General features: G+C 47.0%; 1 protein-coding gene across 5 annotated transcripts in view; it reads right to left on the bottom strand.

Moving 5' to 3' along the window:
* FMNL3 (formin like 3) overlaps positions 1 to 27,733 on the bottom strand; it is a 54,946-nt gene that overhangs the window by 18,208 nt on the left and 9,005 nt on the right. For all 5 annotated transcript variants that reach the window (XM_061206430.1, XM_061206433.1, XM_061206429.1 and 2 more), the window contains exons 2-4: positions 3,289 to 3,372; positions 1,176 to 1,256; positions 823 to 899 (exon numbers count right to left, since the gene is read on the bottom strand). In XM_061206430.1, coding sequence (XP_061062413.1) covers positions 823 to 899; positions 1,176 to 1,256; positions 3,289 to 3,372 — 242 coding nt within the window. The remainder of the gene's footprint in view (positions 1 to 822; positions 900 to 1,175; positions 1,257 to 3,288; positions 3,373 to 27,733) is intronic.

The following is a 27,733-nucleotide window of genomic DNA, read 5'->3' as shown; positions in this document are numbered from 1 at the left end:
CTCAGTCAGGCCTGTAGCCCTGCCTGCAGTTCTCCATCAGGTGTCCCTCACTGTCCTTTGTGTACATACATACACACACACACACACACACTCTCTCTCTCTCTCTCTCTCTCACTTTCACTATATTTACTCTGGCTGGTTACGGTTTTATAAAACTGAGACCACAGCCGTCTTTCACTGTATCTCACGCATTAGTCCTCTGTCTGTTCAGCAGGTCCCGGTTCCCCACTTCTCTGGCAAAAAAGACTCATGTAGTTTCTAGGGGCCCAGTCAATGGGTTGGCAGTACCCTGGTCAGTGAATACGGAAGATGTTCAGCTCCTGGCCTCCACTGCCATAGATCTTCCCTGGTACTTCAGGAAGCTGCTTCTGCTCATGAACTAAACTTGTCTTATAATCAAGCAAATAATCTTCCGGGCACCAAACAGTCCATGAACTAGGTCTCGGCTACCCAATGCAGCAACTCCCCCATCCCCAGCCTTCTCTGGGCCTCCCCAGCCTTCTCTGGGCCTCCCCTGGCCCAGCCCCAGGCCACAGGCAGACTCCAGTCTCAGCTGCTGTGGGAATGTCTTCCACTCAAAGCCACAGGCTGAGGACCCCAGGAGAGGCCCCAAGCTTGCCAGCAGCATCCAGTCAGCAGCTGGCAGAGCTGAGGGGGAGAAGAGCCAGAAAAGGAACAGTCTGAAGCTCTCTGGGGAAATAAAAGCCATTCAAGAGGCAAATCTGCCCCATGGCAGGGAGATGAAACAGGCAAACTATCCTCAGTGGACACCAGGTCCTAAGAGGCCAGGTGAAAAGGCTCTGATGGTCAAATCTGACTCACCCAATGTGGTTGGTACGAAGTGAGATCTCCAGCTCTCTCAGTACTTTGGTTGACTCCTGCACTCTTCTCCTGAACTTCTGTAAACATGGAATTTTCTGTCACTGATGGAGGTCCCCAAGCCAACTTTACAATACAAGCAAAAGGGGTAGAAAAGGAAAGGGAAGGCGTACAAGAGGGCAGTTATAGTCCTGCCCTCTGTTACTAGCCAGCCACTCCAGGGCCATGGCCTCAAAACACAGAAACCCAACTCCCATTGCTCAGAAGCAGTCCCAACCCAAGTCAAACGGTCTGCCCCTAAACCCCACAGGACTGTAAAGGGCAGCAAAACGGGGCCTCCCTGCCTCGCACTTCACCTTCCGAGTTACGCTGGGGTCCAAGAAGCTCTGGAGTTTCTGGATGTAAGTGTGGGGAGGATTCTTCACCTGGAATCGTTCCTGTAAGGGAAACACGTGTGTGTACACAGACACCCAAGGTTCTGAGGGGAGTGTTGAGGAAGTAGGGCACTCACAGTGTTTGATGTGAGGGGACGCCTAAAGTTATCACCTGGCCCTTAACATCACCCAAACCATAGGTTCCCCTTCTTGACTTATCCTCAGCTACTTCTCATCTGTTGCCATCTTCTCCTCCTTCAATTAGTACTCCCTGAGCCTAAAATATTTTTCTACGTTAAAAATTATTTTAAGAGCCTGCTGCTTGCTAAGAAGATGCGGGGATTACGTAGCTCTAAACAGCACCCAAAATAAAGACATGATTGGGAAATGTTGTTCACTTCCTAGCCAGCTAATGGACAGGGGTTAGGAAGGCGAAGGGGAGGGGAGCTAGGCCTTGGAGAAGCCAATTTTCTCAGCCCTGAGCCCAGACTTGGGACTGGACTGGTTTTGCTGTGTTAACACAGCTCAGGAGTGCAAACAGACTTTCTGCTCCTTGCCCAGGTCCCAGGCCCCAACAATCCAAGCAACCCCAAATGCTGCAGGCTGTTTTTAGCAAGATCACTGCTCCATCCCCTTCCACACAGGGCACAGGCTCCCCATTGTGGCCCAGCCCCCTCATCTGACCCAAGGGAAAACTCTTAAGCATTCTGGTCCTGTAAGGGCCTCCACAACGGAGATATCTGAAGAGTTAGGGGCTGGAGAGGGTCCAGGAGAATGATATAATGTTAGGAAACAGAACCTAAAAACAAATGAAAGAAAAAAAGGAAAGGTTTGAGAAAGAGCTGACATTATGTGACCTAGAAAAGACTGAGAGATTATCAATTAAAGAAACTCAGTACCAAAGGGCTACTGTTCTCCAAACCCCAGGTAGGTGCTCACCGAGCTCACCAACTCCTCTTAATGCAGAACTCAAGGAAGTGGGCCTTCCCTGGAGGAGTGACCTGGACTAGGTTCTCTGAAGCATGATTCTACCTTAGGTCAAGCAGCATGACTTGGGAAGCAGAGGAATAGTTAGCACAGATGGAGTTGGCGGCTTGAGCCCTGGCTCCATCACCTACCAGTGAAAGGCGAGTTACTAAGCCTCAGGTTCTGCTTCTATAAAATGTAACAGTGCCTTCCTCAGAGGGTTTTTGTGAGGATTAAATACTTCTATATATGTGTGTGTGTGTGTGTGTGTGTGTGTGTATATATATATATATATAAAGTGCTTGGTCCATAATAAGTACTCAATAAATGTTAGCTATTGTGATTTTGTTCAGGGCTTGAAAAAAATTATGTTTATGACAAAACTCCATCAGAAAGTGCTGGGTAAACAGACTGCCTACACTCTGTGCCAGGTGCTTCCATACCTCCCAAGAGGTAAGGAACTAAAAGCCAACTCTCCAGCAGTGCAGACAGGCCTGTCTGAGTTCAGAAACTCATGACTTGTGATCTTCAAACGTGTGCAGGGGAAAGAGCAAGGCCACGGGCATTAGTTCTTGATTCTGAGCTAAGTGATAATCTCTATTTTCTCTTCTGGCTCTAAACACTTTCATGTAGGGAGAGCTTCCAATCCTCATGTTCTGAGATTTGGGAACAGGAGACTAGAGGACTGGGGCTTCTCATGCCTAGAGGCCTGTAAATAATGGGGAAAATCCTGCTATTTGCCAGGTCTGGAGCAGAGTGAGAGAAAAATGGTGCTTTGGATTTCCCAGCCAGGGACAGCCCTCACCCTGGGGAAAGGCAGAAACAAGCTCTGCTGGGAAAAACACCAAACTCCTCCACAGCAGACCCTATACCTCAGACCTACACAAACCTCCTCGAGGCTGCTGCTCACTGGGAAGAAATCAAGACAGTGCTTTGTGGCAGCTATTGGCCTACCAGCCCTGTCTCTGTTAGGAGAGGCATTTTGGAACAGGAAGTAAGCATGGACTGAGGCCACGCCCAGGCCAGGGTTCCTCAAGGAACCCCAGAGCTGCAGTCAATGCCCACGGTCCTGCTGCCTCGTCCAGCTCAAGACACACCCCCACTTCCGGACCCACCGCAAACCCCGTACCTGGTCACAGATCAGATCCCACTTCTTCTCGTTGTCATACTGCCGAAGGAGCCGGGCTTTGTCAGGAGGCAGGTTCATGGAGCTCTGAGGAGAGAACCTGAGTCAACAGGGCTGACGGGCTTCCCTCAGGCCTGGTCCCTCAGGCTTCACCCTGACACTCTGTGGCTGATAAGGAAGGCTCGGAGAGGCATGACCATCCTCCTGCTTCCCCTTCATATTTGCTTCAGCTTGGTTGAGCAATGTTTTCCAAACCACAGGTCGTGGAATCAATTTAGTCAGTCAAGAGTAACTTTATTTTAAATGAAAATGAACAGATTGGTTATCAGGGGGTTGGGGGGGAGGGATAAACTGGGAGATTGGGACTGACATATACACACTATTATACATAAAATAGATAACTAGTAAGAACTGGCTGTATAGCACAGGGAACTCTACTCAATACTCTGTAATGGCCTATATGGGAAAAGAATTAAAAAAAAAAAAAGAGTGGATATATGTGTATTTATAACTGATTCACTTTGCTGTACACCTGAAACTAACACGACATTGTAAATCAACTATACTCCAATATAAATTATTTCTAAATAAAATTAAATTTTAAAAAAGAAAATGAACAGATTAAAATAGAATAGGATTGAAGATACCAGAATTCATTGCAAGTAGGAAGTATAAATAATGTTTCATGGACTTCCCTGGTGGCACAGTGGTTAAGAATCCACCTGCCAGTGGAGGGGACGCAGGTTCGATCCCTGGTCCAGGAAGATCCCACATGCTGCGGAGCAACTAAGCCCGTGTGCCACAACTACTGAGCCTGTGCTCTAGAGCCTGCGAGCCACAACTACTGAAGCCTGTGTGCTCTAGGGCCTGCGTACTGCAACTACTGAGCCCGAGTGCTGCAACTACTGAAGCTCGCGCGCCTAGAAGCCCATGCTCCAAGAGAAGCCACCACAATGAGAAGCCCGCGCACTGCAACAAAGAGTAGCCCCCGCTCACCGCAACCAGAGAAAAGCCCCACGTGCAGCAACGAAGACCCAACACAGCCAAAAATAGATAAATAAAATAAGTTTCATGAAGTTTTGTTTCTTTTTATATGTTATGTATACACATACACACACACACACACACACACACACACACACAGATCACGCTGTAAAATGTGTTTCTTAACACGGGACCGGGCAAAAAAGTTTGAAAGCTACCAGTCTAAACTGACAACCTTCAATCGATTTTCCCCCACGGTCTGAGAGCTGAGCGGGCTTCCTGCACCACGTATGCCCACGGGTGAATCCTGAGCCACCCACAGCCTGTGCAGATGCCACAAGTCTACCCCTTTCCCTCATATCAGGATACAAGTGAATGAGTAGAACATTAACATAAAGGTAACTGCTCAAATTTTTAAGGAAATAATTTACAAAATTTCAGGACTTTAATTATTAGTATCAATTACTTATGACACAGCTCCCAATTATTTAAGACACAGTAAAGTGTCCCAACCCCTCGTTGAGACACTCTAACCTAGAGTACAGGACAGACCAGAAGTCATTTTATTTTGTTCACTACTGTTTGCTGAGTGAATAAATGAATACAAGTGTAAGTGAGTAAAAGCCAAGGCATCCATGGGCGAGCTCCACCCAGACCAGCAGCCCTACCTTCCCCTTTTTACCCCCGTCCAGCCAAGGCCCTCCTCTAACCAGTCGGGCGGCTGCCTTGGTGGCAGGTCACAGCCCTTGCCTCCAAAGGCAGATCACTCACCTGCACCCCACCCCCAACTCCTGAATCAGATATGATCTCCTACCTGAAGTTATCAGAGCTGTCTGATGACCCACGTGACTGCCCACAAATCCGGCCTCTTCCCCCAGCACACTCAGGCCACCTGGAAGGTCTTCCTCTCATCTTTCTCTCCTTTACCTACTGCTCCAAGTTCAGCTCTTAACTCCCGGGTAAACGAAGCGTGACCACTTGGTTTACCTCTGCCCACTCCTTGACATCCTCATCCCTGGGAACATGAATCGTGCGCACCCGGGATCCCAAGGAGTCACACAGGCCCTGCATTATTCCAAAAGCAGCAGGAGTATCCTGGGAGTGGGGCCTCCATTTTCTAAGAAACTGAAAGAAAATCCTTAAACATCATTTATTTCTGTTACATGTATCTATTTATTATGCATTTATTTACATACAATTAAGCCAGTTGTATGTTCATCTAGCTCCTAAAGGACTGTGTCTATTCATACGATCTCCAACCCCCAATAATGTCTAACCCTGTGACAGGCACTGAGTGGAGAGTAAGTTGATGGTAAACCTATGGTTAAGATGTCCCGGTTCTGAGCTCTGGGCCCAGCTCCTTGCTGGAAACAGGGTCACTATGGTTCAAAAAAGGAAGTAGTGTTGGCATCTCTGCTCAGTGTTTAGAAGTGGAAGAACTTAGGAATACAGAAGAGGTTAAGAGAAGAAAAGAAGGGGAAGAGACCACTACTTCACACCTCTCCCCATGGTTTCTGCTGCCCTGTTAACCTGCCTGAGCTTCCGCAGGCAAGAGGGGCTAACCGAATCCTCCCGACTGCCGATGTAGCAGGGATGGCCGGACGGGCAAATACAACCCCAGATGTTCTCTCTGGAATTACTTTGCTAAGGGCCAATCTCAGCATATCTCTGTGGATAACAGGACAGGAGCAGGAGGCCACAACAGAACAGGGACCCAAAGATCAAAGGTGGCCCAGAGCAAGTTCTCCCACCTAACCAGGGCCAGGCTGCTGCCAGCTGAGCCCAAGTGAGACCAGGCCCGGTTCTGGCTCTGTGTGTGTCCAGAGATGACTTCACTGTCATCTGCTCCTTTCTCCCAAGTCTGTGCCGTGAAGATAGAAAACAGTTGGATGTCTCCCTTGGAAGAACGCGACCGGGCCGGGGGCAGGAGCTTGTCGCTACAGTGGCAGACATCACATCCCGTCTACACCAACTTCCTCCCTCAGCCACCCACTGTCAGCTGCTGTGGCCTCACACTTCCCCACCAGGCGAACTGGTGAGAAAACGTCCCCCCAGGGCTTCAAAGATGAAGCAGAGTCACCACCTTTGGGAACCCTAGCCTAAGAGCATGGAGGAGGAACCTCAGGGACCTGGCCAAACTTTAGATGTCCAGGAGAGAGGGACACCAGTGTATGGAAATGGGTGGCAGAAGCATGAATCAGCTCCGACCACAGGCCCACATCCTCCAGTCCAGAGTTCTGGGTGGCACTTTCTGGACAGTGATGGTGGTCTTCTCTGCTCCTTTGGGGCCGAAGTGTGATGGGGAAGGAGGTGGGTGGGGGAATTCCCCAGCCTCCAACACTCACAAGAAGTCCATCACTGACTGGGGGGTGGGAGCCACTGGCTAGGGGGCAGGACCAGGGCCTGGCAGTTCTCCGCCTGCCAGACCAGGGCATCGGGGCTTCTGCCTCCACCAGAAAACGTGCGTGAGGCCAGCAGGGCTCAACGTCCTGAGGAAGGGCAGCTTCCTGAGTTCCGGGGACAGCCAGGGAGCAAATCTGACACGGTTCCTTCTGGTCTCGGTCAGAGGTTTGTTTCCTTGACATTTTCCTGCCGTGGTTCCGCAGAGGCCTCAGGCTCTCTTGAGGCAGAAGCTGGGCTGAGTTCTTGCTAACTCCTCTCTGAGATCCTTGCTGAACAGAAAGGAGGTTCAGCTGTCTCGGAGCAGGGGGCACTGAAGGAGGAATCAGAGAGCCCAAGATCAACTTCGGGCTCTTCAGAGTCACAGAACCTCAGTGAGCTCGTCCATAAGATGGAGACAATCTCACGACTTCACAGGGTTTTATGAGGATTAAATGATAAATACTTTGGGTCCGTATGTGTCTGGAACACACAGTTCCCTCCCCGCTCTTCCTAGAAACCTTGAGTAATGTTCTGACATCCCAAGGACCTGCCCTCTTGCTCCTGGCTTGTCCCTCTATCTCTGCCTCTGTCCCTCCTCCCTCAGCACTGCTTCTCCACACTCTCGGGACAGAGCAATCCCTTACCCCTCCTTTGATCCCTCTCTGGTTTCCTCTAAGCCTAGGAGGCAATGAAATACCACCATCCTTGGGGAGGGAAGGGGAGACCCCAGGGAGATGGGAAGAGAGGGGGAAGAGGAACTCAGACTGAAAGCAACTCTGGGACTGATTCCTAAATCAGAGGGAACCAGCCAGAAGTCTAATAATAAAAACCTACAACAGGAAGAAGCAGAAAGGGGTGGATCTGATGCTTCTCCAGCAAGGCCGCTCCGGTTTACTGCCAGTTTGAGGCCAGGCAGAGTGCCCTGCTCAGGGGCCAACCCCTTCCTGGGCTCTGTGGGAGGAAAAGGGCCCAGTCCCCCCAGCAAGGCTTCCTTACTCCCCACCGGACCCCTGTTGGCCCCAGAGAAGCAGAGGAGGAGGGAGGTGGCTCTGGTCGCAGAGGTTCCTTTCCCTTTCCTGCTCTGCACCCCCGGTCAGTTGGCCCCTCCTCGTTTCCTTCCCACTGCAGGGGAAGGGAAATGCCGGTAGGGTTGGAGTTTCCTTCAAAGCTGTGGCTCCTGTGCTGGGACTCACCCCTGCCTCTGTCAGTCTCCGTGGGCCAGGCCTGGGGAAAACCCAACAAACAGAAATAAGAACCACCCAAAATTCCCAGCTGCTTCTATTGGTCCCAGTCAATCATGATAAGTCTCAGGAATAGAGACAAAAATGGCATAGCTCCTCTGAGGAGAGGGAGAGAGATGTCTGAAACTTTCCTGTGAAGGGGATTCTGGAGGCTTGAGGGAAGGCAGGCAAGGGCTGTCTATTTTGAGCAAATACAGAATGCGAGTTGGTGGTTTTCTTGATGTTTTCCCTCTCAGAACCACCTCCCCACCAAGTCCCCTACGGCTGGCCACTTCTCCCCAGTGTGGTAGCCCCAGCCGCCAGGCTCAGCCCACGGGGGTGGGGAGCCCTGGGAAGCTGAGTCCAGAACTTCCCCAGAGATGAAATGAGGCACTGTCCCGGGCACTACATGCTGCTGAGCCCCAGCTCCGGGTCACAGCGGCCAGCAAAGCCTCTCGGGCATCCACAGATCAGCCCATTATACAGATGGCAGAGGAGAATGCGGTGAGGTCCCAGCTTTGGGAGTCCAGGAGACTGCTGTAGGAGCAGCTGGAGCCCTGCGTTCCCGCCCTGTGTTCCTGCCAGGATCCCCTCACATCTCTTGCCCCCAAGTCAATGGCGAAACAGGCAACACTGGGCACAAAGGGCCATGTCCAGCCACCAAAAGGACAGAGTGTTAGGAGTGGCCCGGCCTACTCTCCACGTGTCTCTCCTGGTGGGCAGTAGACGCAGCTGTGGCCAGCTGGGCACTGCTCCCAAAGGGCAAGAGCCCAAGGAGGTGGGAGGTACCAGCCCCTGCTGCCTCAGCCCCCTTGGCGGCCACAGCCAGACCTGCCAGCCCTGCGCAGTAGCAGCTCCCAGACAATGAGAGTTATTTTCAGCCAGCGCTTTAACACAAGCCAGCTGGCCAGTGTGCAGGGCGGGAGTCCTCCTCCACCCAGCCGGCCCAGACGGCAGGCCCAGCCTGTTGCTTACGCTGCTGCCGCCTCTGCGTCACTGTTTGTTTATCTCGTTGTTTCAGCACAGCTCCTCCTAACTGCCCCCCAGAAGTACAATCCTGGCAAAAGGAAACCAAAAAAATCAGAGAGTTTGATCAAAGGTCCAAGAGCTAAAATTAAGAAGGTCCAGACATGGGAAGCACAGCAGTCCCTGCAAACGCCCACACCTTCCCCCAGCCCCGTGACTGGCGGGAGTAGTGCAGGGGAGGGAGCAGACCAGGTCGGTGGCCAGGTCTCACTGCAGCTCCCACAGACCGAGCCCAAGCCTGGCTTTGCTGCCAACCTGGGAGACGAAGCTCAGGACGGCTCTCCTCACCTGCCTCCCTCCCATCCTTCTTTTCAGAGCTCAGGTTTGGAGAAGATAACTTGAGACAGAGTCTGGAATGAGCCTGAGCCAACTGGGAAAGGCTCTGGGAGAAGAACTGTATCCTGTAGCAGAAAGGAAATCACAAGAACAGTTCATGACACTTGGCTGGAGGAAGAGGTAGCCCTGCCCGTGACAGAGTGGGATGAACACTTCAAGAATAGGAAGGGGTGGACAGCAGCAGTCACCTCCCTGGACTCGAGGCTTCCTGCCCTGGTGCTACCAAACCCCACAGCCTCAATGGTGCAGCTCCCCCTCCCTCCTCACCTCCCGCCATCTGCAGACCCATGCACAGGGGCTCATGGGTGTGACACAGCTCTAGCCACACGCACGGTTTCCTCAAGGCCTAAGCTACCCTACTAGACTTATGGGAAAGTTGCTAGGGTACCTTATGACAAAAGACATCAGAAAAGTGGGTGCTCCTTGACTTAAGTGTCTGTAATGGCTTAGGTCTGGCTTTCTGGTTTTGTTTACTTCAAGCTATCACTTTGGGGACAAGCTGCCAGGGAAAAGCCAGCTTTCAGAGCCCTGTCTGGAGAACGTGCTTCTGTGGTCACTGATGACTCTATAACCAGAAATGACTTGTTGAGCAGTTACGGGCCAAGTCCCTGAGCAGCCTGGAGGAAAAAGAGATGGATTCGCCAGATGTCTCAGGCTGAGCTCTGCAACTCACACCAGGGAAGTCGGGTAAAGGAGAGGTCCTAGAAGGCCAGCATCAATCAAAGAGGTGGCTTTATCCAAACACAACTATACCACCCGAGGCCTCTTCTTCACCCTGGAACACTCCTGCGTCGGCTCCTGAGCAGGCACAGGAAGTTGGCCATGTCCCCAGTGTCAGCAAAGCCCCCCAGCTCTACCCTCTGCCACACTGTCGGCCTCACACCTGACATCAGGTAACCTTGGCAGGTAACCTGGCCCTAAGGACACCTTTCTGGCCTACTCAATCAAGAAGCACACAGCCTCAGATAGAAGAACTTTTGTTAGCTAGGGGCCCCAAGCCCCAGCTTGAAAAGTCACTGCCACAGCAACTTGATCTATCTGCTGGCTCCTCAGCCCCTCCTCGCGGTTAGCCAGACCCACACAGTCCCCAGTTACGCAGAATGGAAACTATTCTGCTGGGGGCAGCTGGCTTTCCAAAGCTAAGGAGTCTTGGGGCAGAGCCTCACATTATCCCGGTAGCCAACCAAAGTCGACCCTTCTCTTCATGACATTCTGCCCTCCCGCCAGGGGAGCCCTAATAGGCAGCGCTACCTCACAGAGGACACAACATTTCTGGGGTAACATCCTACAAAAGGCATCTTCTTCTCTCTCCTCAGACCACAGCCCATTACCACTAGGACCCAGGGCGTGTCCTTCCCAGGGTCTCTCATCCATACCTTCCCTTCCCTTCCATTCCCACTGCCACCATCGGATAGGCCCTTGTTGTTCACTCCTGACCTTCTGGGATAACCTTCTAGCTGGCATCCCTACTTCCAAACTGCATATGGATGAAATTTCTAAACTTCCTAGCACATAAGATAAATCATGTTTCTTTTCAGTTCAGAAATCTTCTCTGACTCCTTACCATTTACACAAGAAAACCTAAACTCCTTGGCCTACTGTTCTTAGCATCTTAAATAAGAAAGAGCTTCACAGGTAAGATTCTCCCTGGGTTGGCCCCAGCATCTCTGACCAGCTCATTCTCTCCTGGACTCTCTCTTGGAACAGCCACTCTTGCCATAGGATTTGCTTGTAACTGACGTTTCCCCAATCTTCTGAATCCCTACCTATTACTACCTGACTCAAAATCCAACTCTGTGACTACCCAACACAGCTCAGTCCCTCTTCTGAGCCCCAAAGCATAACCATATGTGAAGAATGATATGGCAGAGACCTGCTTGTTATCCCCAACCTCTTCTCACCTTTCTTATTAATGAACCTCCAATGTTCAGATGAGCACTTAGCAATCCAGAATTAATATATTTCTATAAACAACAAGGTCCTACTGTATAGCACAGGGAACTGTATTCAATATCTTGGGATAAACCATAATGGAAAATAATATAAAAAAGAATGTATGTATGTGTATAAGTGAGTCACTTTGCTGTACAGCAGAAATTAACACAATATTGTAAATCAACTATACTTGAACTTAAAAAATAAATTTAAAAAATTAAAAGAATTAATATATTTCTCATCTTCCCTAGCATTCAGGTGTGGCTATGTGACCACGTGGGATGCAAGTAGAAGCAGTGTGTACAACTTCTGAGAAGTATCATTAAAGGGAGGGAGTATACCCTTCTTTTCTCCTTCCTCCTTCCAGCTGGTTGGAATGCAGAGGTAATGGCTGGAACTTCAGCAGCTATTCTGGACCATGAGGTGACCTTGGAAGTGAAATCCAGATGAGTGAAGCAAAGAGGAAAAAAACAGCTGGTCACTGATACCATGGATCTTAACACAAATTGAATGAAGTCATATAGTGTCTTTTCATGTGTGTATTTCCTTTATTTACAACTAGAACATGAACTCCTGGAGGGTAGGGGTCATGCCTTATCCTTCTTTGAATCATGTGCAGGTGCTTAATAAATAACTAATTGATCCTGCTACTACCTCTCCCATCACCAAGTCCCTGGTTCAGTCCCTGGTTATTCCTGGAGGGGATTATCCAAATTCTTACAATTGTCCTTGCTATTTCTGGTCCCTCTCCTATAATCTGCCTTATGTGCTACAGCCCAAATCACTTTCCTTAATGCTGCTTCTCCCTCAGCAAACTCCCACTTCTCATTCTGAGTTTCAACTCTGTCCTTCAGTTCACGCCATAAATCTAAGACACTCCCCTGACTCATCTTCTAACCAGACTCATCTTCTTAAAGCCCGCTAGACCACAAGCTCCTGAGCACAGGGACCATCATCACCAGCTTGTTTATCACTGTAGTAGGTGCTCAATAAATTTTGGGCAAATTGAATTTCCCCATACATATACTCCTCTTTTTCCTGCCCCTAAGATATCTACTCTACATTATCCTCAGAGATCATCTCCTTCCCAATTGCCAGCCATGCCCCACATCCAATTCACAACATCCAAGCCCACCTTCTCTAGCAAATCTTTCATAAGTGAGACTGGTAAGGTCTACACTCGCCCCCTAACAGCGTCTCCTCACATTTACTAACGCCTTTAAAATATGTTCATGGAGTTGTAATTTATAGCTAATGTCTCTTCACCTTTTCTTGGGTGTTCAATAAATATCCTATCACAAATCTCACAGAGTGGTTAAAGCACGGAATGAGGAGCCACACTGCCCTGGTATGAATCTTGGTTCCACCACTTACTAGTGTGGCCTTGGGAGACTTATTTAATCTCTATGAGCCTCAGTTTCCTCATCTATAAAATGGAGGTAGAAATAATACTTACTTCATAGGGTTGCTATGATGATTAAAGTTAATATATGTAAAGCATTTAAGTCAGAAGTAGGTAGTAAACATTACACATAAAGCTAGCTATGTTTTTTTTGGGGGGGTGGGGTTTGGATTTCTTATTCAACAATTAGCTGGAAAATAACAATATGCCAATCACTAAGCTAGGAGCTGGGGATATAAAAATAAATAGGACAGGATCCTTACATTCAGGAAGTTTATATCCAGAGGGAAAGGTAGACAAGCAAACCACGGATGAGTGCATACAGCACAGCTGTGAAACAGGTGCACATGGCACTGTAGGATCCCAAGGATGCAAAATCTAATAGAAGAGTCGAGTAAGGCTTCCTGGAAGAAATGCTATAGGATTTAGTCTTAAAACGTCAAGCCGGAGGAAGGCAGGAAAAGCAATGAAGCAGGGGAAGATGGTGATATGCTAGGCAAGGACATAGCAATTTCAAGTACACAGACACACAAAACACCATAAAAAGTCTGGGAGTCCCTGATTTACAATAATGGAATAAAAGTATATATGAGGAAATTACAGCAGGCAGGGAACAGCCAGATGACACAAGGTCTAGGGAACTAAGGTAAGTAGGTGGGCGTGAGTAGGATAATAATGATACTACTATTAAAATGATAAAATAATGACAAAAGCTAACATTTATTGACAAAACTTTGATAAGAACTCTATATGAGGGACATCCCTGGTGGTCCAGTGGTTAAGAATCTGTCTTGCAATGCAGGGGACGCTAGTTCGATCCCTGGTCAGGGAACTGAGATCCCACATGCTGCGGGGCTACTGAGCCCTCGTGTCACAACTAGCGAGCCCTCACGCCACAACTAATGAGGCTGCGTGCCGCAGCTAGAGAGAAGCCCTTGCACTGCCATCAAGAGCCCACGCACCGCAACAAAAGATCCGACATGCCACAACTAAGACCTGATGCAGCCCCAAAATAAATAAATCTTAAAAAAAAAAAGGAAGAACTTTATACGATTATCTCATTTAATTCTCACAAGAACCCTAAGAAGTTGGGACTAACATCATTCCTATTTTACAGGTGAGGAAACAAAGGCTTCGAAAGGCAGGCCGTGGAACTTACCCAGGGTCACACAGCCAGTATGCGATAGAGCTGAGATTTGAATCCAGGTCTGACCCTGAGTTTGTATTCCCATACAATGCCTCTTCTGAGACAACCAATTGTTTTAGCCCTTCTCTGAACCTTTTCAAACTGCATGCATCCTTCAGGATCAATACGATCAATGTTCCTCATGAAGCCCCCTCCAAACAACCCATACCTCTGCACACTCCTTCCCCTGAACTTCTGTGGGGTTTCCTGCCCTTGCTTCCCATCCACAATTATATTCAATCATTCCTTCAATACTAGCATCTTCTAGGCATCATACACTGTGCCAACTGGAAGTCCTATTTTGCCTTGCGATAACTCTTGTATATTTACCAAAAAAGGGAAAACTATGGCTTATAAACGTCTACTCTGGGCCAAGCACTATGCTAGATCTTTTAATTATAAGATTTCACAAAAAAAATTACTGCATGCTCATATGACTACTCACATTCTGTATTATTTCCTGAACTAGACTGTAAGCTTTGTGAGGGCATAGACTTTCCTTGACCACACCTGTTCCTAGAGAAGGATGTCTGACACACAGAAAAAGCTTAATAGATGCTGTGAGCTGCCTGTGTGGATGGCAGAGGCCGGCTGGGGGCAGCACTCCATCTCACCCAGTGTACCAGCTGGGGGCCCGGCTTGGGCTTTCTAGGAGTCTCATAAACCCAGGAGCTTATCATCAAAACATAAAACTTAATGAATCCCTTCCTACATCCAGACTACATGTGGGAGGGGCATGACTCCTGCTTTATGCCCCAGCATGGGCTCACATCTGTCATCAGTCATATCAGCTGGGGAGAGGCACTACAAGTCCTTCGTCTCTCCTTGCTTTTTCAATTGCTCTCAAATGGAGGTCCATCTCAGTGCCTCAGTGCTCCTCTCCTCTCTGGGGAGGAATCGTAAAGACCCCAGTCTGCTCTTGATCCACAAGCCACCCTCCCAACATTGTCCCTCCTCATGACTTTAAGGCCAGAGCTCGACACAGAGGTTATGACTGCCCACACCCTACCCCATCTTTGAATGCCCCAGCTTTTTTACATCTCATTTGATTGTCCAGCTAGAAAAACACCTCTTTGGAAGTAGCCTTCTGAGAGTTCCCACCCCAGAGAGACCCTAAATCTTGTCTGCTTCTCTCAATGTCTGGTGTCCTAGGTGCCATATTCACTCAGGGCCACAGATGGGGAGGAAAACATTACTGAGCGTCTCTTATATGCCAGGCACTTTTCTCACAAAATCTCACTTACTGTTCTTAATAACCAGTGGAGGTAAGTGGTATTATGCCTGTTTAACTGGTGAGAGAATTAAGAATCTGAGACCAACTGGCTCAAAGTCATACAGAAAGTGGCAGAACCCAGATTCAAACCCAGATATGTGGCCTCCAATAGAACTTTTGCCAGGGCATGGCTTTTTCCACCCTACCCTGCCATCTCCTTACAAAGAAATCAAATCTCCATTTCTAACTTGGGAAGGTCCACCTGTATTTGTCTGACTGGCTTTGGTTGATCATTAAATGGTGCCTCCCTGTCCAGCAAGACTGGGTGAAACTAGCTGAACGAGGTATGTGTGCCGAACACCTGAAGTTCAAGGCTTCTGTCTCAGAGTAAGAGGGACACCGTGCAGAGCAAAAAGACAAGGGAACTCCCCTCTTGGACACCACAAGGTGACAATTCCCTCATACTTGAACGGCATTTTAAACATTCAGAGAGCTATAAATAACAGCATGGGCTTTGGAACAGAGAGGACCTAGATTTGAATCCTGGTACTTTTCATGAGACAGTGGGAAAGTTACTAGCCTTCTCTGAATCTCAGTTTCTTCATCTATAAAATGTGAATCATAATCTCTACCTCCTATAAGAATTAAGTGAAGGGGCGAAAGAATGAAAAGGAGTTTGCACAGTGCCTGGCCCAGGAGAAGGGCTCTATAAATGGTAACTGGGAGGAGCTACTCCAAGGAGTTGCAGGTGACTCAAAGACAGCTTCTAAGCACATACGTAAAATATAATTTCACAGTACTTTAAAATGCATAGAAGAGAGAGTATATACATGTAGCTGAAGAGTATAGGTTAAATATATTTATTTATACGCTTATTAATTCTCTAGGTTAGAGCAGTTGCACACACGCCCCTCCGAAAGGTAAGACTGCAAACACCAACAGCCACCCAGAGGATTCACAGGAAAGCTGGGACCAGAATCTGGGGGGACAGAATTGAGGCACTGACTAACTAAGGTGCTCTGCTGAGTGATCTGGGACAATTCCTCTAACCTTTGGGATGAGATTTTGCAAAGAAAGTTGTTTTTCATGTTCCGCCTTATCTCAAGTCCCTCACCTCCCCGTTGTCTCCCAACTTCTGCAGGTTAAACCTGCCGTCTGCAAACCTGAGGTTTGATCTACCACAAATCTCTGTTTTCGGCCCCCTCAGCTAACTACTCTTCTCAACAACTGTTTCTCTCCTTGTGACCTTGCATAAGTCTCAGGAGTTGTCCCTCCCAGTCCCTGAAGGGCTGTGCTGTCTGTGGGAATATAGAGAGAGGCATGAGAATGTTTTGGCCCCAAATTTTATTTGACCCGTAGACACCAATGACTCTCAAATATGCATTTCTATCTCAAACTAGAAATCTGGGTATCATCCTGAATTCCTCCCTTTTCCCTTATCTCTACCTTTCCAATGTCAAATCTAATCCATCATTCAGTCCCCAAATTTAATCTTTTAAACTATTTATTGAGTCTGTCCTATCATCTCCACCATGCAAACCAGCTCTGGTTCAGGCTCCCAGCATCATCACCACACTATAAAGCCTCCCACTCGGCTGCCCACCTCCAATTCTGATTCCCCTCCCATGGCCGCCACACTGACCCACTCACACCTCAAAATCTGACCATGCCACTCTCCAACAAAAAGCATGATGTATGGTCCATCCACATGGCATTCAAAGCCCTCCTTACTACTCTAGCCATCCCCACCCCGCCACCACTGTCTGCCTTACACCTTACACTCCAAGAGCCCCGAGCAGCTGCAGGAGGATTCTCTGAATACATCACTCTGTCTCACCCTGATGCCGCCACTCTACCTGCTTTCTCTTCCACACTTTTCTCCAACTCCTAATTATCCCTTTAGGCAGCAGAGATTTCCTCCTACAGGCAGTATTCCCCAAGCCCTTCCCTGTGCTCCCCAGATGCTCCTGCATGTTTACACCATTGTGCTTCCCAAGCTGAAGACTGCAATTAGACGTTTAATGTGTTTGTCTTCCCCTCCAGACTGAACTCCTAGGGGCAGACACTGTCTCAGTCATCTTTATTTCTCTGGCACTTAACACAATCCTAAGTGCTCAATAAGTGCTTGCTGAGCGAATGAACACCGTGCTGCACTCGGGAGTCTCTGAGGGCTGGTATTGCATCCCTCTCCCTTCCTTGTCTCCAGGCGAGGAAGATGACACCTGCGCCATTCTCAGTTCGCAGCCTCCAGAGGCCCTCCAGAGTCCTGAGTAAATTTTCACCTCGCCATAGGATAAGGCTGGAATAACCTTTCTGCCCTCTCACCTCCAAGACAGTCAGAAGCAGCTAGTAGTGCTTTTACAACATTATGACACCATTTGACATTTCCCTACAGGCATCTGTAGGCAACAAGTACTGGATGGTTTCTTTACAATTCTTAGAGGGAATCAACTGAGAAGCCAAATGCCACCCAATACTGTCTGGCTGGTTACCCTTCAATTCCTGAGGTTTTGCTCACAACTTTTAACAAGGGTATTCTGGGTAAATGACAGATAAACGCTTTGGGAGCTCACCAGGCCCTGCTGCCCCGTAAAAGCATAAGAGATTCTTAATTCCTTACATACGATGCCAGCGGTAATTAGCCAAGCCCAAAGGGAGCAATTGATAGTTGCTATTGCACTCTCAATCTGGAAATCATGCCAGATGCATCAGAAAATAATCTGTAGACGTGAGCACTTTACAAGGGACTCACCAAGTGCCCTGACTGCCAAGGGCCTGAGGATAATGAGTGTTTGTGCGATGCTGATTCTGCTGAGCAGCAAGTAAAAACAAAATAACCACAACCATTAACAAGAAGTCTGTCCAAAGTAAGGGGCCCAAGCATACTCTGGACACAGAAGGTTCAAACTAAGATGCTCTTTCCCACTTAGCTATCTTTCGTCCATCAATTCTAGAACATTGTCTGGGCCTCACTCTGAGGCTGGTTTTGAGGGGAAGGGAGTCTGTGATCCCTTCAATCTGCAAATGAACCCACATAACAGTGGCCACCACCACCCCAGAGTTCAATACAGTCCCAGGAGCAGAGGTCTGGACCTCAGTAGCCCTATGTTGGCTATTCTGGCCTTGGTAAGTTCCCCAGTCCAGAAGACTCTTAAAGGTCGATCCTTCCATGGCTGTACTAGAGACGAAATGTGCTAAAGGATAGGCCAAGGGCTACGTTAGTTCCTGGAGATCCTAAGGCCCGTGCAGAGGTCATGACAAGGCCAACATGGAGTAGGAAAGCAAGGTGACTAATATGTGGTGTGCAATTTAGTGATTTTACAACTTTGAGGTACACAGAACCAGTCTCTTACCCATCAATAATAATCCATATTTCTTGAATATTTTCGCTGGACTCCTTAATACCAGACCCCTGACTTTAAGAGGTTAGTGGTCTTAGAATATTTCAACTTAAAATTTATTGAGCACCCACTATGCCAGACACTGCCCTGGATCCTTTATATGTGTTATTTAATCCTCACCAAATCCCTAGAAGTCAAGTATTCTTATCCTGATTATACAGATAAAGAAAATGAGGCTTGGGCTTCCCTGGTGGCGCAGCGGTTAAGAATCCGCCTGCCAGTGCAGGGGACACAGGTTCGAGCCCTGGTCCGGGAAGGTCCCACATGCCGCGGAGCAACTAAGCCTGTGAGCCACAACTACTGAGCCTGCGCTCTGGAGCCCGTGCACCGCAACAAGAGAAGCCACCGCAATGTAGAGTAGCCCCCGCTCGCCGCAACTAGAGAAAGCCCACCTGCAGCAACAAAGACCCAACGCAGCCAAAAATAAATAAATTTAAAAAACAAAACAAAACAAAAAAAGAAAAAAAATAGAAAACGAGGCTTGAGGAAGTTACACCACTGGCCCAAGGTCACAGAACTAATAAATGGCAGAGCCGGGATTCAGATCCAAATCCACTGAGCCCCAAAGCCCCTGAAAGAGGCCTGGTGAGCAGCAGTCACAGGCAGAAGGAACCCCTGCACTCCTTGCAGCTTCCCAGGCCAGACTTCTTAGTCCTCCTCTAGCCAAGAACACACGGTGACTTCAGGAAATCTTGAGAGGATCAGGCTTGAGGAGCCCTGGAAAGACAAGTATCTATTTACAGTTAATCAGCACCCTGCCCAGCCCTGCAGACAGTTCTGACAAGTGGAGCCGGGAAGAGGCAACCACAGGCTCTGACTGGGCCCACCTGGGCTAGGAACCAGCCAGGCCCCCCAGTGAGCACGGACCTAACCCTGCCCTGCTCAGAGAGCCCCTGTCCTGGGGGACTCTCGGGAGCTGGGGTCCAGAGTCCACAGAAAGTTGTCTTCACTATTTCACTTTTCTCCTGTACTTCAACCCCTCAAACTGCCACTTCATTAAAATAGTGCCCCTCTTACTCTCCACCCCTTTACCTTCTTTTTCTTCATGGCACTTATCCCTACTCAACATTCTATGACAGACCTGTATATGTGTTTATTGTTGTCCCCAACAAAAACGTGAACTCTGTGGGGCAAGTCCCTTTGTCTCTTTTGTTCACTATGGGATTCCTAATGTCTAAAACACAGAGTAAACACTCAATACATTTGTGTTGAATGAATAAATGAGTGATCACTCAATCAAACATTTAAAAACTCTACTTCCCTCCAAGTGGGTTATATGAGAGGCAAGACTGAATAATGCCAACCTCCCAGGAAGCGCCATCAAACCTGTTGTTGGACCCTAATTTCCCTTCGAAATATCTCCCTAAAGCTCACCCCCAGGCCCCAAAACCCTAACTCACTGCAGAGAAGGTACTCAAGGGAGAAAATGGAGCAGCGCTTAGGGAGGAGACACATTTCTCCTCCAGTTAAATACAGCCCAGGACCCCTGCAAATTAAAAGCTCCCTCTTTACTGAATCCACTCAGCTTTAGTTATAGGTCACACTTTTTATTTTTGTAACCAGCCAACCCACCAAATTATAGGCTCAGACCATGGACAGGCACGCCAAACACTGGGGCCAGCCTAGCAGAGGCACTGCCCTTTCTGGCCTGAGGAGGGTATAGGAAGGAGGGCTGAACACCAGTCAAACCTGAAAGAGCAGAGGGCATGATCACTCTGCTGGGCAGAGTTGACTGAGGAGCCCGGTCTCACTCAGGCCAACATGGTGCCCAGAGGGAAGCCAGATTCCAGGGCTCTCCACACGGCAGACACAGTGAACTCTTAACACTATAAAGCAGATCGGGTCACTCCCCAAACTCCTTATCAAGGCTGATAAGGTTCCATAACCTGAGCCCTGCTCACCTTTCTTCTGCCTTCCCCGACGTCTCTTTAGCATCCCTGCTGACCAATCTGGCATTCCTTCAGTTCCTCGAATGTGCAAAGTTCTTTCCCGTCCCAAGGTTTACTCTCTCTTCCTAGAAAACCTCTCACCCAGATCTTTACACATGGCTATGAGGATGAATCGGGGGTGGGGGGCAGGAAGGTGGAGCTGGGTCTGCAAGACTGGAGTAGAGAGACCACTAAGGAGTCTACTACAACGGACCAGGCAAGAGATGAGGATCCTCTACCCCAGCAGGTGGGGCTCCTGGCTGTCCTTCATATATCTGGCTAATTCTTCCTCTTTAATCCCCTCCCACACTGCTCTGGCCTTCAGTCTCCTCTCTCCTGATCCACACCTGTCCCCTGTAAGACCTGACAAAGTCCATGTCTTCCTGAGAGCACTGCCTGATTCGCAGTCCCACGCCACGCTAATCCTTCCCTAACCCTCTAGTCCTTCTGTGCTTGGAGCTGTGTGGCACCTCATCACTTCATGATCTCACTTGGTCTTCACAAAAACATGTGATTGGGCAAGACAAATATCTCCATGTTATGGATAAAATAACTGAGGCACATAGAGAGCCTCACAGATAACCTGAGGACACACACTTGTTTTAATTCTCTAGTTGTTCAAAGTACAGTTCTATTTTGTCTCTCCAACTTGCACTATCTTCTATTTCTTTGGTATTCTCCAAAGCACTCGAGAAAGTGCTGTATATACAGTAGGCACCTAAGACCTGTTTCCTTAATAAATCAAGAAAGGAAGGAAAATGAAATGAAAGTAGAAAGTCTCTCAGAGATTCCAAGGCTGCCTCTGGCCTTCATTTAGAGGGGAGCCTTGGTTATACTCTCTCGTAACAACCTGTTCTTTGCCTCCCGAGGACATATAACTTGTAGTTAAGTATTTATTTGTTTAATATCTGCATTCCCATAAACTCCATGAAGGCAGAGGTGATATTTTTCACCACTGTATACCCAGTGCTATCATTGGCACACAGTAAATAAAAAAGGAAATACTTGTTGAATAGTGAAAGTCCTAGTGGGATAGCTGGGATTCAAACCCAAGTCTGGCTGACTCCAAAGCCCAAATCTTCCCACCACACCTCTTAGCAAAGGAAGACTTGTTCTACTTTCCCTGTATTCTGCCGTAATGTACACAATCCCCACCAAAGCAGTACTGAAGGCGGGCGGGGGCGGGGGGACGGGGGGGGGGGGTACGGGGGATGGGGGGTGGGGGCGGGTGGTGACCCTGGAAAGAGAAGGAGATTGTGGTTAAGGATGTGGGTTTTGGAGTCAAACTGCTTGGATTCAAATTCTGACGTCACCACCTACTAGCTGTGTGATCCCAGGTGAGCTATTTAACCTTCCTGGACCTCCATTTCCTCATCTATAAAACGGAGATAATTATAACTACTTCATAGTTATGGTGATTAAATGAGATAATGTGTATAAAGAGCTTTGCCAGATGCTTGGCATACCATTAGCATGCAATGAACATCAGCTGTGAAAATGATTAACTATCCATATTTCTGGGAGACAAGAATCTAGAGAACATAGTTTCCTTGGGGGTTGGGGCTGCTGAACTGACTTAACTTTGAGAAGCTTAGCTGCAGTGAAGCCCAGAGCTCGTTTATTCTCTTTGCTGACTTCACCTGCTAAACTGAGGCTGGAGGTGCAGCTTTCACTAGCTTAGAAATGAAACAGGCTAAAAATATACAACTTGGCTGTATCTGGGAGACCAAGGTTGGGCCTACATTTAAGAATTTAAAATATAGCCTTAGGGCATAAGGGCATCTCTTAGGATTTTCTACTATGAAAACTAGTGCCAAGCTCAGTACAGGGCAGGGAATGACCTCACTGGTGTCCTTTCTCCCTGCTGCTCTCTTCTTTTGGGTCAGCGCAGAGAGTAAGAGAGAGGAGCTTTCTTTTTTGCAATAAAAGTTGAGTCCTCCTCCCCTATTTTTATTCCTCCTTTTCCCTTAAAGGAGGAACAAATACATGGGTACATAGTGTTAAAAAATTAATCAACTCAAAAGCTTATAGAATAAAAAAGGAGTCACTGTTCGGCCCCCAACCCTATCCATCCCCCTCCGTAGGTCACCACAGGGACTAACAGCTTGGTGTTGACTGTTCCAGGCCTTTTTTCTAAACATTTACATACAAACATGTGGCTTTATAAAGCATTATATATACTCTTCTTTTAATTCCTTTTTTAGACGATTATATTTATACATACACACACACACACACATCTTCGAGATTCCCATCAGCCGCAACCATTTATTGAGTGCCTAGCCGGTGCCGGGTATTTGGCTGGACAGTGATAAGCAGACAGAAAGTCTCCACCCTCATGGAGTCAATAGTCTGGGGAGACAGATAATAAGCAAGTAATTAAACAAATAATTTTAGAATGGAAAATAATACAAAAGCAGTTAATAGGATGCTAAGAGAATAATAAAGAAGAGAGGCCTCTCTGAGAGGTGGCATTATTAAAACTGAGCCCTGAAGCACAAACTAGATTGAGCCATTTGAAGATCCAGGGACAAGGCATTCCAGGAGAGGAAACAGCTTGTGCAAAGGCCCTGAGACAAGAAAGGAACTTGTCCTGAACTAAAGGAAGGGTAATGTGGAGGTTGGCAATCAGGAGGGTGAGTAAGGTTAAAGAAGTCAGCAGGAGCCAAGTAATGCAGTCTTAAGGGCCAAGGCCAGGAGTTTGCTTTTTTTTTTTTAGTGCAAAAGGAAGCCATTAAAGATTTCTAGGTAGGAAAATGATGCTATTTGACTTATATTTTAAATTTGGCTGTTTTGTAGAGAATGGCTGGGAGAATGGAGAAAGGAGCAGTAGAGGAAATTGGGAAGCCAATTGTTTGGATGTAATACAAGCCAGAGTTGACATCGGCTTGGACTGAGGCAGTGGCAGTAGAGAAGAGAGAATGGGTAGATCTGAGACATATTTTGGAGATGGAATTGGCAAGAGTGCTAGACTGAGTATGGAGAAGGAAGAAGGAAAAATTAAGGATAACTCCCAGTAGTTGCCTGGAGTAACCAGATGAATGGAAGAGAAACAGATATGGACAAGAAATGGACAATCAGGTTTTTCCCAGGTGTTTACTGTTAAACAATGCAGCCCTGAGGATCCTTTCCATGCACCTTCGTGCCCATGTATAAACAGTTCTGTAGGACAGTTTCCTGGAAGTGAGATGACCAAGTTAAAGGGTATGCACATTTGAAACTGGTAGACCCTATAAAATGTCTTCTAAAATGTCTGTACCAAATTACACTACCACTAATGGTGTATTAATGTACCACTAATGACAACCATAGACATTGTCAATCTTTAAAAATTTGTCCAGATGATTAGTATAAAAGTGTATCATTGAAATGTTCATTTCCTTGATTTCTAATGAGGTTAACAGTTTTTTATTTAACTTTTCATTATATAACTGACATATAAATACATTCTCCTTGTAAGAAATGTTAACATTATAGATAAAGCTAAATTGCCTTTGACTTTCCTGTTCCTCTTATTATGATTCCTTCCCTACATTTCAGAGGTAATCATTGTTATTAGATTTACTTGTATTCTTCCAGAAATTTTTCTAGGCATTTTAAAATATATATATATAATCAAGTACTAAGCATCTTTTAGAAGTTGTGGACTTCCCTGGTGGCACAGTGGTTAAGAATCCACCTGCCAATGCAGGGGACATGGGTTCGATCCCTGGTCCAGGAAGATCCCACGTGCCGCGGAGCAGCTAAGCCTGTGAGCCACAACTACTGAGCCCACACGCCACAACTACTGAAGCCTGCGAGCTGCAACTACTGAAGCCCGCACGCCTAGAGCCCGTGCTCCGCAACAAGAAGCCACCGCAGTGAGAAGCCTGCACACTGCAACGAAGAGTAGCCCCCGCTCACCACAACTAGAGAAAGCCTGTATGTAGCAACAAAGACCCAACACAGCCAAAAAAAAAAAAGCTGTATTTCTAGCAGTCCTTTTAGCATTAACAAAAAATCTAACCAAAAATTTTTACTTAAGGCCTCTCTAAGTGATATCTAAGCTGAGGCCTTCTCAAGGTTACTTAACCCCTCTGAGCCCTGTTTTCATCACCTGTAAAACAGAAATAAAAACCATATTCAAAAAGATACATGCACCCCAGTGTTCACTGCAACACTATTTACAATAGCCAAGGCATGGAGACACCCTAAATGTCCATCAACGGAGGAATGGATAAAGAAGATGTGGTACATATATACAATGGAATACTACTCAGCCATAGAAAGGAACGAAATAGTGCTATTTGCAGAGATGTGAATAGACCTAGAGACTGTCATACAGAGCGAAATAAGTCAGAAAGAGAAAAATATCGTATAATATCACTTATATGTGGAATCTAGAAAAATGGTAAAGATGAAAAATTGCAAAGCAGAAATAGAGACACAGATGTAGAAAACAAACTTCTGTGTACCAAGGGGGTAAGGGGGAGTGGGATGAATTGGGAGATTGGGATTTACATATATACACTAGTATGTATAAAATAGATAACTAATGAGAACCTACTGTATAGCACAGGAAACTCTACTCAATGCTCTGTGGTGACCAAAATGGGAAGGAAATCTAAAAAACAGGGGATATATGTATATGTATAACTGATTCACTTTGCTGTACAGCAGAAACACAACACTGTAAAGCAACTAGACTCCAATAAAAATTAATTTAAAAAAGTAAAATAACTGCCTTATAGTATTGTTGTCAAGTTTAATGAGATAATACATGTAAAAGCATGTGGCATATACCCGACAAATGTTGAATTCTCTTTCCTTAACCTATACAAGTTAAATCTAGGCATTTGGTGGAGACCAGAAACTGAGCCATTCCTATAAGGATGAGATGGGAGACTCCACTCAGAAAAAAACAACATTTTTAATGTTGTTCTGAAAAAAACTTTTTTCATAATAAAGCCCCCAAAAGATCTGAATTTTTCTTCAAAAATTTTGGTATGAAATATTCTGAGCAGTCAAAAAAAGTATAGGTAATTTTTGTTTGTTCGTTTGTTTGTAAGGTAGAAAGCAAAAGGATTTAAGCATAGAAGTAACTGCTAGAGACTGGATGTCCAAGTCCTCTTTAAGGCACACCCTGGGAAGCCACAACTGCCTGGATTTTCCCAGAGACCTTAGGCCTGCTGGAGAGAGTTGTGGCTTTGGGCAGATAGTACCTCAAAACATAGGATATGACCTAACCTTTGAGCTTCACTGCAAGGATGCCACTGGTTCCCCTGGCTTGTCAAAGTACATCCTGTCATCCCTACCTGGATGTTCCTGGAGGTTGAGGGTCTGGCTCAAAGGGGAAGACCTCACCATAAAGTATCCTTAGTCAAAGTTAAATTAAGGCATCGGGCTTCCCTGGTGGTGCAGTGGTTAAGAATCTGCCTGCCAATGCAGGGGACACAGGTTCGAGCCCTGGTCCGGGAGGATCCCACATGCCGCGAAGCAGCTAAGCCCGTGCACCACAACTACTGAGTCTGTGCTCTAGAGCGAGCCACAACTACTGAAGCCCACACGCCTAGAGCCCATGCTCCGCATTAAGAGAAGCCACCACAATGAGAAGACTGAGCACCGCAACGAAGAGCACCCCCCGCTCGCCGCAACTAGAGAAAGCCCTCGTGCAGAAACAAAGACCCAACTCAGCCAAAAATAAATAAATGAATAAATAAATAAATTTATTAAAAAATAAATAAATAAATAAATAGATTAAGCATCATCAGAAAATCTACAAACAACAAATGCTGGAGAGGGTGTGGAGAAAAGGGAACCCTCTTGCACTGTTGGTGGGAATGTAAATTGATACAGCCATTATGGAGAACAGTATGCAGGTTCCTTAAAAAACTAAAACTGGAATTACCATATGACCCAGCAATCCCACTACTGGGCATATACCCAGAGAAAACCATAATTCAAAAAGACACATGCACCCCAATGTTCACTGCAGCACTATTTACAATAGCCAGGTCATGGAAGCAACCTAAATGCCCATCGACAGACGAATGGATAAAGAAGATGTGGTACATATATACAATGGAACATTACTCAGCCATAAAAAGGAACGAAATTGGGTCATTTGTAGAAACGTGGATGGATCTAGAGACTGTCATACACAGTGAAGTAAGTCAGAAAGAGAAAAACAAATATCGTATATTAACGCATATATGTGGAATATAGAAAAATGGTACAGATGAACCGGTGTGCAATGCAGAAATAGAGACACAGATGTAGAGAACAAACGTATGGACACCAAGGGGGGAAGCGGGGCGGGGCAGGGTGGGGGGGATGAATTGGGAGATTAGGATTAACATATATACACTAATATGTATAAAATAGATAACTAATAAGAACCTGCTGTATAAAAAATAAATTAATTAAATTAAATTTTTTTTAAAAAGTTAAATTAAGATGTCCAAGGGCCAGAGTATCTCCCTCTGAATGGCAGTCAACCAAGTTTCAACAAGCTCTCTTTTTTGGAACCACCAACAGAGGCATCATTTTATCTGAACTGATAGCCCTTTTGTAAGGGCTCCATTCCCCTTACAAAAATACTGAGTACTGTTTGTGTCAAGGAGCTCCTGCAGTGGCTTCTCCTCGCCCAGCTCTCCCTTCCCATTCCTCTAGGCTCAAAGCCAGGGATTCCCAAGCAGATCCAAGAACGGGTTTTAAACCCCCAAAGGACTGTATGTGTGCACAGAATTAGGGGTCACAAGTTTAATCAGATTTTCAAAAGAGTCTTTTACTCAAAAGATCCAGAAGCACTGTTCAAAAAGCTCTCAAACATATTCCCAACCTAAAAGAACGTTTACCCTGGCTTGAGGAGCTAATGGGGTTAGTAAAGGTCAGCAGTGAAGTGTGTATTCCCCAAACTGCTCCTTGACAAGTTTTAGCGTACAGCCCACAGTACAGAAGGAACCAGGGAATCAGTCCTTAAACCTACAGACAGAGGTAATAAAAAGATGGAGGTCCACCTCTTGCTTGGAGGTGTAATAGGAAATGGGAAAACCAAGAAAGCACCAAAAACTGTTGCTCTGCCTTTACTTTTACTGCTCTTAATGCTTCATCCCCAACTGGGACATAAGACAACGGAGGTACAGAAGAAAATCCAGGGACTTTCCTGGTGGCACAGTGGTTAAGAATCCACCTGCCAATGCAGGGGACATGGGTTCGAGCCCTGGTCCAGGAAGATCCCACATGCCGCGGAGCAGCTAAGCCCGTGCGCCACAACTACTGAGCCTGCGCTCTAGAGCCTGTGAGCCACAACTACTGAGCCCACGTGCCACAACTACTGAAGCCCGCACGCCTAGAGCCTGTGCTCCACAACAAGAGAAGCCACTGCAATGAGAAGGCCGTGCATTGCAACAAAGAGTAGCCCCCGCTCGTCGCAACTAGAGAAAGCCCGCACGCA

The sequence above is a fragment of the Eubalaena glacialis genome, chromosome 11 (assembly GCF_028564815.1).
Source record: "Eubalaena glacialis isolate mEubGla1 chromosome 11, mEubGla1.1.hap2.+ XY, whole genome shotgun sequence".
NCBI classification, from domain to species: domain Eukaryota; kingdom Metazoa; phylum Chordata; class Mammalia; order Artiodactyla; family Balaenidae; genus Eubalaena; species Eubalaena glacialis.
This window is presented reverse-complemented; position numbering and strand designations above follow the sequence as displayed.